At 41.0% G+C, this 9,685-nt stretch overlaps 1 protein-coding gene across 1 annotated transcript; it reads right to left on the reverse strand.

Moving 5' to 3' along the window:
• Nucleotides 1–424: 424 nt before the first annotated feature.
• Nucleotides 425–9,574, reverse strand: dnaja2a (DnaJ heat shock protein family (Hsp40) member A2a). The gene is made up of 9 exons (XM_060859271.1): nt 9,420–9,574; nt 6,910–6,969; nt 6,331–6,557; nt 6,137–6,217; nt 4,697–4,830; nt 4,377–4,573; nt 2,271–2,415; nt 2,058–2,185; nt 425–1,438 (listed from the first exon to the last, which is right to left on the reverse strand). Exons 1-9 carry the CDS (start codon nt 9,495–9,497, stop codon nt 1,250–1,252), a joined length of 1,239 nt encoding a protein of 412 aa, XP_060715254.1. The 5' UTR covers nt 9,498–9,574; the 3' UTR covers nt 425–1,249.
• Between the last annotated feature and the right edge of the window lie 111 nt (nt 9,575–9,685).

Consider the following 9,685-nt stretch of genomic DNA (forward strand, 5'->3'; position numbering starts at 1 on the left):
TTTTTTAGACTGATATTTACTTACACGAGAACATTCATCTTCTACCGCTTATCCGAACTACCTCGGGTCACGGGGAGCCTGTGCCTTTCAGGCGTCATCGGGCATCAAGGCAGGATACACTCTGGACGGAGTGCCAACCCATCGCAGGGCACACACACACACTCTCATTCACTCACGCAATCACACACTACAATTTTCCAGAGATGCCAATCAACCTACCATGCATGTCTTTGGACCGGGGGAGGAAACCCCCGAGGCACGGGGAGAACATGCAAACTCCACACACACAAGGCGGAGGCGGGATACATGAGAACATGTTCTAGTAAATTTATTCATCTCTTTCTCTCACAGACACAGTGAATCATTTAATAATAATAAAAAAAAGAGTGCAGCACTTGATCACAAAAGAAAGGACAGACGACTGTTTGAGATACTGTTTTTATTTAACAACTTCATAAACTTTTCACAGAAGTTATATGCCTACAGCTGCTTTCCACCCACTTCATCATTATACGATTTGTATTTTTAATTTGGATGTTTCAGTGCTTTCCCAGCATGCACCTGGGCTGAAGACAGATACAGGCAAGTGAAGGATTTATTTAAACTACATCATAACTGCAGCTCGTAACGCTTAAATGACGAACACTTATTTTTATACATAACGCTGTAGAATCTTGTTCCAATTCTTAAAATATAACAGAAGAAAAAAAAAAACAAAAAGTAAAAATCTACAAAGTAAAGTGGTAAAAATCAAGCACAAGTAAGATACAAACCAACCTAAAAATGTGATGTTTCTTATAACGTCCCAAAGGTGTTTGTTTCAAAGGACTTTTCTCTTTTACGGTCTCTTTCTCTTGCTCGCTCTCTCTCTCTCTCTCACACACACACACAAACCCTCTTTTCAAATAAAGAGGCTCAGAGGCCAAAACTGCACGTTGGGATTAGTTTTAAATTAACACTAAATACTATGCTGACCGCAGCAAGAACAAAAATAACGCAAGCTACACAAAGTAAAAGAGAAATGACCTTTTTTTTACTCCTCCGTCTGAGGTCGCCTGCTTATGGAACTATTGTGGTGGATGTCAGAGGAAGGTGGGAGGAGCTACAGGCTCGTATGTGAAAGCGGCGAACCCCAAATCAGACGGAGGGGAAAAAACAGCCACACCTTTGTTGATCTGATGTTGTGCAACTAGAACATTTTTTTTTCCTTCTCTGGATCCAGACAGGTTGGGATGGTCATGCTTACTAACTACTGATGGGCGCACTGCACCCCCGGGCCGTGATGGCCGCCCTCTTCGTCAGAGCTGTCGTTGTAGGCTTCACGCCGATGGCTGCCGGATGAACTCTGGCTCATGTCGAATTCTTGCAGGTCCACTTCCTCCGTCTCGCCGGAGATTACGGGAGCCTCGGACCGCGAGGGCAGCAGATCCTCCAATTCCTGCGGATGAAAAGATGATTGGGTTTTAACAGTCGTGACAAAACCTTTAACCAAACCAACGCTGAACAAAGTGAGAAATTCACTGGTATCAGTGGAAACATTCGAGTCGTAAGTCTGTAACCTAGTGAAGTAACGTCAATGTATTTATTGATAGACGACACATCAAAAGAACTTCTGTACGTCACTTTGGATAACCTGCCAAGGAAAGCTAACTTTAACTAGACAGTAATCATTTGTAGGCTACGCTCACATGACTGACTTTTATAGAGGAGATAAAATCAAAACGGACCTTATTTTGAAGAATATATTTTCATGTTCTACTGAAGAGCATCGATTTTGCCCCAGACGTATTGTTTATCGATGCCTGTGGTACTGTGGAACGAGAGACAAGCGTCTCGACGTTTGTCTCGGCATGTTCACTTTCCCTAAAACAATCAGGTCCTGTCTAAATCTTGCCCACTAAAATATGCTGTTTCGTGTAAACGTATCACACAATGAAGGACAACGTATGAATATCTACCCACAGCTAAACTTTAGAGCTTTAACTAAAACCTCACAGACTGAAAATATATTCACACTGTTTGCACTTTGGACTCAAGTAAACGATCGTTACGCTCACCATGAGCTTCTCTGGACTGATCCAGTTGTTTTCTGGGAACAGAACTTCAAACTTGATGAACAGGTCTCCTTTCTCGAAGGGGTTGCGGTAATGTGGCATCCCTTCACCTCGCACAACTCTGAGGGAACCTGCACCACACACAGCCGGTTATATAGCACCCTCTGCTGGACAGGACAAACACGTTCCAGCACACAGCGGTTGAGTTTCACTCACCAGGCTCGATGACTTTCCCAACTGGGTATTTCACCACAATCTGTCTGCCGTCCAGATGCTTCAGGACGAACTGAAAACCACAAAGTGCTTCGACCAGACCGATCTTGTGGGTCATGTGCAGGTCGTGTCCGTCTCTTTTAAACGTCTAGAAAAAGATGTGAAAACAATAATTAAGATCGTTACAGATCACAGACTCTAGGTACGTGTGTGTACGATCTGATCAACACGTTTACATACACAGAAGAAAGCGGCAGGTCTGTGAATCAGACAAAAATGAAGGTGCATTAGGTTTTCTCGAACAGTTGGTTTGACATTTCAGTGATTTTTTTTTCTTCTGACCTCAGGCCTGTTCTTACTAGAAAACTCCACCTCAGCATTTAAATGACTGACAGACCGAGCCATTATTTCACAAATATATATTTCCAGTCATAAAAAAAAAAACCATTGCATCTTTAAAGGTGCCCTGCCACACGTATTTATTTCATTACTTTTGTGGTAATGTCTGAAGTTCACCATGGACTCTAACATTTTTATTGTGGAAATAATGCCTTGGTTACCTTGTTTCAAGCCATTCTAGTGTGGTATAGAAAGCCTGCAGGAAGACTCAGCTCGATTTGTGCCAGTTCTCATGAATATTCAAATGAGCTATGCTGCTTGGCTCCGATTGGCTAACCGCTAGGATATGAGAGCATGACTATTCATTCACCCACACAATAAGTAGCCTAGGCTAGAGGACATTTGTTTACAATCACCTTGAATTGCGGCAGAACGGCTTCTTCACAAGCCCGTTGACGTTCAGCCATCTTTGCTGTATAGGAAACTCACTGAGCTACACGAACTCTGGGGGCGTGGTCTCAAGTGGGAGAGCTCATGAATAGTAATGAGCTCAGTCACTCTGACGTCAGTGACCAACTTTTCCAACTGACCTGATTTCTCCCCTTATTTCTTTTAAGTGGCTAGAACTGACCGGGGAGGTAGGAGTTCGTGTTCACATTCACGACACAACACAAACACATATGGACCTAACACATCAAAAAATCCAAGTAAAAACGGTTTTGTGTGGAAGGGCACCTTTAAATAACATTTATTTGTATTTCACTCCTACAGTCTTTCTAGGGGGAAAACCAAAAAGAGGAGGAAAGTATTTAAATAATATTTAAAGTGCACTTAATTTCCCACCGCTGACACCAATCACCTCCAGTCATCGCTGTAGCTTTCTCACTCTACTGGAATAACATTTACATATAAAACAGTAACTTAACGGTTAAAAGCTTCCAGTTTGCATAAAAAAAAAAAATCCAAACCCCACAGAACCTGTGGTTGATCGTGACGCCTTGATATTTAATAGTGAAGCTTTCTCTAAAATAGCACACGACCCCTTAAGCCCTCTCTGGTCTGTTTCCGTGAAAGCTTGCGTCAGCCGAGTTATTCTGAAGAGGGCTTCAGAAGCTTCTAGGCCTGGCAGTGACAGGAATACAGAGTCAGACAAAGAGGCGTCCGAATGAAAACCACAATACGTGTACGATAAAAATAAACCAGTGCCACCGGACCTGTCTCCCTGTACACCGTTACACACTTCATCTAAGAGAAATTTAAGAGCCACTCTTTTTCACGAGTGCTTGTGAACAGAAACTAGCGATGTGTGAGATCTGGAAAACGGACCACGTGGTCATGACACTCGGTGTAACCTGTGTTAAACACACACATCACTGTCTGAGTGCAGCACGTTAGCCCCCCATTCGCTGGGCTTCTGTCCATCATGCAAAGCCGTGTTGATGCACTATAAGACCCAAAGTATGTGCACCTGACCATCTCTCACACACACACACGTATTCTTCACCAAAGCTCAAACATCTACAGAAAGTCTACATTACAGTATCCTTCCAGAGGCCCAAACACTGCTCCAGCATGTTAAAGCACCAAAGCATGAAGACATTGATGCGGAGGTGAAGGTCGGAGAAGAACTCTGACTCAACCCCACTTAACACCTTTGGGATGAACTGGATCCTTATTGATATCCCAACATCAACACGCTCAGGTCTGTATTGCGTTTAGTGTTCTAGGGATAGAGGAATACCGTGTTGATGCGGATGACCCTAACCATACCTTGTGCTCCTTCTCCTGCAGGACAAGAATGATGTCTCCAGGCTCCACGTTCGGCGCCTGATCTGCTTCTCCTCCGAAAGTTATCTTCTGCTCGTGTTTCATGCCTTTGTCCACGTGCACCTCCAGGATCTTTACCTCCTTCACCACTTTCTTCCCCTCGCACTTTTTACAGCGGTCTTTCTCACTGATCACCTCACCTACACACACACACACACTTATGTTTTATACACATTCACTGCTGATAAAACAGGAAACCAATTCTGGTTCACTGACTATATGAAGTTTGCTGGTCTGGGTTTCAGCTCCACTGGAGCACGTACCTTCACCACTGCAGTCAGTGCAGACAGACTGCATCTGTTGGACCATGCCAGGAGCCAGTTGTCTGATCATAACACGCATACCACGCCCCCTGCAGGTCGTACACTTCTGCACTGCGCCAGTCTTCCCTCCCTGGCTGCAAACACACACACACAAAAAAATAATTCTCTTCACTGAACTCATGACGCTGTTGTTGGGAAATCTCAAATCTGCCTGAACAGAAGGTGAAGTTAATGCTCTAGAACAGCAGCCATGACCGTCTTTCTAATACGTTATCGTGTGTATAGTTACAGCTCATGTGGTTCTGGTTTCTAGAAGTGTTATAAGTTATGTAAAACTCCTCTTTAATGTTTCAGAGAAATAAAACACATTAGAACGTGTTGGGAAATAAATCAACTCCTCAGTAAAATTACTTCAATTATTTTTTGCAGAAAAAATGACTGGTGCCCCCCTGCCCACCCCCCAGGACTTGTACGACACAAGAACCAGAAAGCGGGTAGGAAAAATCACCACTGACCCTTCGCACCCTGGACACAACCTCTTTCAGCTCCTCCCTTCTCTCAGGCGCTACAGAACTTTGTTTACTAAAACTGCCAGACACAGGAACAGTTTCTTTCCCCAGACAATCACCCTGATTAACACCTCACCATAATTATATTCACTGCTTCATATCTATAAGTGCTGCATTATCAGGACTGTCAGTCATCACATCATCTGTATATATTACACACTACTGCTGCTGTATATTGTACAAAAAGCATATTGCACAATATTGTTATTTGCACTACCATGTACTCACTCACACTATGTACATAACTGATCTGTCATATATTCTGTATTCATATTTAATACCATTACTGACTATTATATCACATCCGTATTGTATTGTATAGTGTTATTTGTGTGTATTGTATAGTATAGTGTTATTTATGTGTGTATTGTAGTGTTATTTGTGTGTATTGTATAGTATAGTGTTATTTATGTGTGTATTGTAGTGTTATTTATGTGTGTATTGTATAGTAGAGTGTTATTTATGTGTGTATTGTATAGTAGAGTGTTATTTATGTGTGTATTGTATAGTATAGTGTTATTTATGTGTGTATTGTATAGCAGTGTGTTATTTATGTGTGTATTGTAGTGTTATTTGTGTGTATTGTATAGTATAGTGTTATTTATGTGTGTATTGTATAGCAGTGTGTTATTTATGTGTGTATTGTAGTGTTATTTGTGTGTATTGTATAGTATAGTGTTATTTATGTGTGTACTTTTGAGTGTCAAACAGCTGGAACCAAATTCCTTGTGTCTCAACATCAATACACTTGGCCAATAAACCTGATTCTGATTCACTATGCTACTGATGATACTGTAATCATACTTCAGCATTGAGTTAAACAACCAAGAGCTTAATGACCCTTACTAAACATAACAAACTAAACACTTACCCGTTACAAGTACTACACAGGACGTTCTTGCTCAGTTGTAATTTGGTTGTTTTCCCATTATACAGATCTTCAAGCGATACCCTAGGGATAAAGAGAAAAAAAAAACAATCAGTATATTACACACTCTTAATAGCACAGTTCCATAACATCACCGGTTATGACATGTTCCATTAACTATAACACTATAGACTCACTTGAGAGGGTGCACCATGTCCTCCCCTCTCCGCCGACCACCGTTCCGGCTGCGCCCGTGACCGCCCATGAAGCCGAAGAGACCGCCGCCGAAAATGTGAGAGAAGATGTCGTCCATGCCGGGTCCTCCTCCGCCCCCTTCTCGCAGACCTTGCTCTCCATAGCGGTCGTACAGCTCCTTCTTCTCTGGGTTAGTTAGGACTTCGTATGCAAAGCTGATCTCTTTGAACTGAAAGCAAGACGAGATAAAACGTTCACTCGTCAAGGTCAAATACGATTCGGCTTGAGAAGATTACAATCATGGCGTGATGAAAAAGTTTTACTAATACAGTCATATAAATATCAGACTTAACTATAATTCTCAGTTATTTAAATGAAGTTCATTTTCCTGTGAATTCTCTCTCAAATACTGAGGACATTAAACTGTTCTTTAGTGATCTTTTGTTTGGGGACTTTGTCATTATGGAGCTACACAATACAAGATCTTGGAAATCCCCAGGTCTGTGAGGACAAACGCTGATTACACTTACGCTATGTTTTACATCTAATAAACAGCATATAATATGTTTAGAAATCTTTACCTTGTCTCCAGCATTTGGGTTCTTGTCAGGGTGATATTCCTTCGCCAATTTGCGGTAGGCCTGAAATAAATGTTACGAATGTTTAGACACGTTTGTGCCACTGACACAAGATTACTTTAACCCTGTGACCCGAGAAACTGGTCCATCAAAAAAAAAGGAGATTATTTTGTAATTAAACAGTCACAATGTTCATTTAATTACAAAACTATTATGTTTAATCACTTCAAGTTGATATTAAACTGGAGGTGTTTCAACCAGCCATTACTGTGATATAGAACAATTATTATTAATGCTATTAATTTAACACCAAATACAACAATCTTTGGATTTAAAAAAAAAACCCCAAAAAAACGCAAAACAAAACAGGACAATTAACCCATTATGGTCAATTAGAAATCATTCTATGATGATAACGGGGGAAAGTGTCGGTTTGAAACTCTAATCCATCTCAGCAGTAATATGAAAAGAGCTGATATTTACAGTTGAGTAATGAGCTGTAAATCAGCACAGATGTGTTCAGTCTTATTCAGGAAAGGCTGAAGGCTTTAATTCCAGCAAAGCAGGACACATTTTCTACTTAAATCCACCAGTTCTTCTTATTCTCTGATCGACTACGCAGCCAAATAGGAATACAATCTAGCTTAAAAAAGGCCTAATGTCAAAACGTTTCTGTACAAAACGTTTCATTCTTTACTTCTTTTTGACGTGATCATGTTTGACTTTGTTGCTAGATTTGGACCGAGACTTATTTAGTGATTTGATTTCAAACCTTCTCCTGAACAACCTACAACTAATCACCAACCACAGACGACCTGTTTTAACAACTTCCTCTTGCCAAAAGTGACAGTAATAAAGAACCTCTGCCAAAGTTTCCCAGCTCTTCATCATCATACTAAAACTGCCAGACACAGGAACAGTTTCTTTCCCAAGACAATCACCCTGATTAACAACTCACCATAATTATATTCCCTGCGTCATGTCTATAATTACTGCATTATCAGGACTCAGTCATCACATCATCTGTATATATCACACACACTACTGCTGCTGTATATTGTACAAAAAGCATATTACACAATATTGTTATTTGCACTACCATGTACTCACTCACACTATGTACATAACTGATCTGTCAGATATTCTGTAATCATATTTAATACTAATGTTTATATTGTCTCACATCCTCTGTGTTGTACAGTATAGTTATTTATGTCTGTAATTTTGAGAGTCACAAACAGCTGGAACCAAATTCCTTGTGTGTGTCAACATCAACACACTTGGCCAATAAACCGGATTCTGATTCTGATTCGGATCATCATCGTCATCATCACCAACACATGTGTTCAAACACCTCGTGGTGCCATGAACAAAAACCTACAATACAGAAATCACTGATGTTATAACCTCTAACTTCTTAAAAAAAAAAAAAGCATCTTTAATCATCATAACACGGTATGCAACTGACCCAAGGCCCAATAATGAATATGGAAATTATTTCGTGACATCATAATGGAATTTCCCTGAAAAACATCAATTCAGTTAAGAATGTGAATAAGACGTGAAGTGTTCGAGTTTCTAGATGAATCACGTGTTATAGAAAGTGTGAAGGTGAAACTGCGTAACTTTTAATTTTATAATTAAACACTTTAGTTATTCTGAGGTAAAGATAATTAGCCTGTTAGCAAGCAGCACGTTTCTGTTAAAGATGGTTGGTTAGTCAGTTACAGTTCACCAGTTTCACCTGATATTCAGCTGGTTAGACACTTTTTACCTGTAACCATGACTAAAAGTTGACTGTGACGTTTATTAAATTGCAGTTTTTTTTAAACGTAGCGTTAAATAAAGACGATAAAATCAGGCCTGCCAACATGCTAAAGCACACAGCTAGCGTGATGCTAACGACAGCACGATATAAAGCAGAACACGGCTGTAAATAAAGTTTTAATAAAGATCGTCGAGTTTATCTGCGTGTTTGTGTTTAATTCTCACCAGACTAAACGCTTTGTTAGCACAAGAACAGGCCGTTTAACGACGCTATGCTAATCAGGCTAATGCTAATCAGGCTAATGCTAACAACACGAAACGTCCCCTAAACTAAACCCGCACGTATGAATTCGTTAAAGATATAAACACACGGAATTGAGTAGAGAGTAAATACAGAAATCGCAGTAGAATTAAACGCGTGTGTGTAGAATAAACACAGATGCCGGTTAAATCTGCTAGGCCTCGTTGTACAGACATACGGCGTTACCGAGGGTCGCGTCCCAAATCGATATCTATACCACTACATAGTGCGCACTAGTGCAGAGAGACAGGGCCGAATATAGTGCACTAGATTATAAAGTGCGCGTAAATTTGGGATACAGCCGCACTCCTGCTAGCAGCGCTGCTAACCGGCTAACCCGTCCTTCCTGATAGTGAAGCCGCACACGGAGTCGGATTGAGATCTGAAATAAAGCGGCGCAGTGACGTTTGCCGATTATATACCGGCTTATAAAACGTTTATTTACCTTTTTAAGCTCGTTTTCGGACGCTGAAGGAGAGACACCGAGGATGTCGTAGAGTTTTGTGTCAGCGACGTTCGCCATGGTGAAGCTCAGCACAGGGAGGTGAAAAGAGGAAAGCTGCGCATGCGCAACACGACTACTGTAATTTCCGCTCGGTGGAGATGTACGCGCATGCGCAATGTGACGCGTGTAATGCTTCATTCAAGTTTCCCGGTAGTTCTTGTGAAAACACGTTTCCGAACTGTCTTACGTTATATGCCGTGTTGTTA

Source organism: Tachysurus vachellii, chromosome 23, assembly GCF_030014155.1.
Source record: "Tachysurus vachellii isolate PV-2020 chromosome 23, HZAU_Pvac_v1, whole genome shotgun sequence".
In the NCBI taxonomy this organism is placed as follows: domain Eukaryota; kingdom Metazoa; phylum Chordata; class Actinopteri; order Siluriformes; family Bagridae; genus Tachysurus; species Tachysurus vachellii.

What these genes read in the sequence shown, in the direction of transcription:
- dnaja2a (XM_060859271.1), bottom strand. Translation starts at nt 9,497, where the DNA reads ATGGCGAACGTCGCTGACACAAAACTCTACGACATCCTCGGTGTCTCT. An exon ending in CTGTGTAGTACTTGTAACGG is followed by an intron (nt 4,831 to 6,136) that starts GTAAGTGTTTAG and finishes GTGTGTTTGCAG; the next exon opens with CCAGGGAGGGAAGACTGGCG. An exon ending in TGCAGGAGAAGGAGCACAAG is followed by an intron (nt 2,416 to 4,376) that starts GTATGGTTAGGG and finishes ATCTTTTTCTAG; the next exon opens with ACGTTTAAAAGAGACGGACA.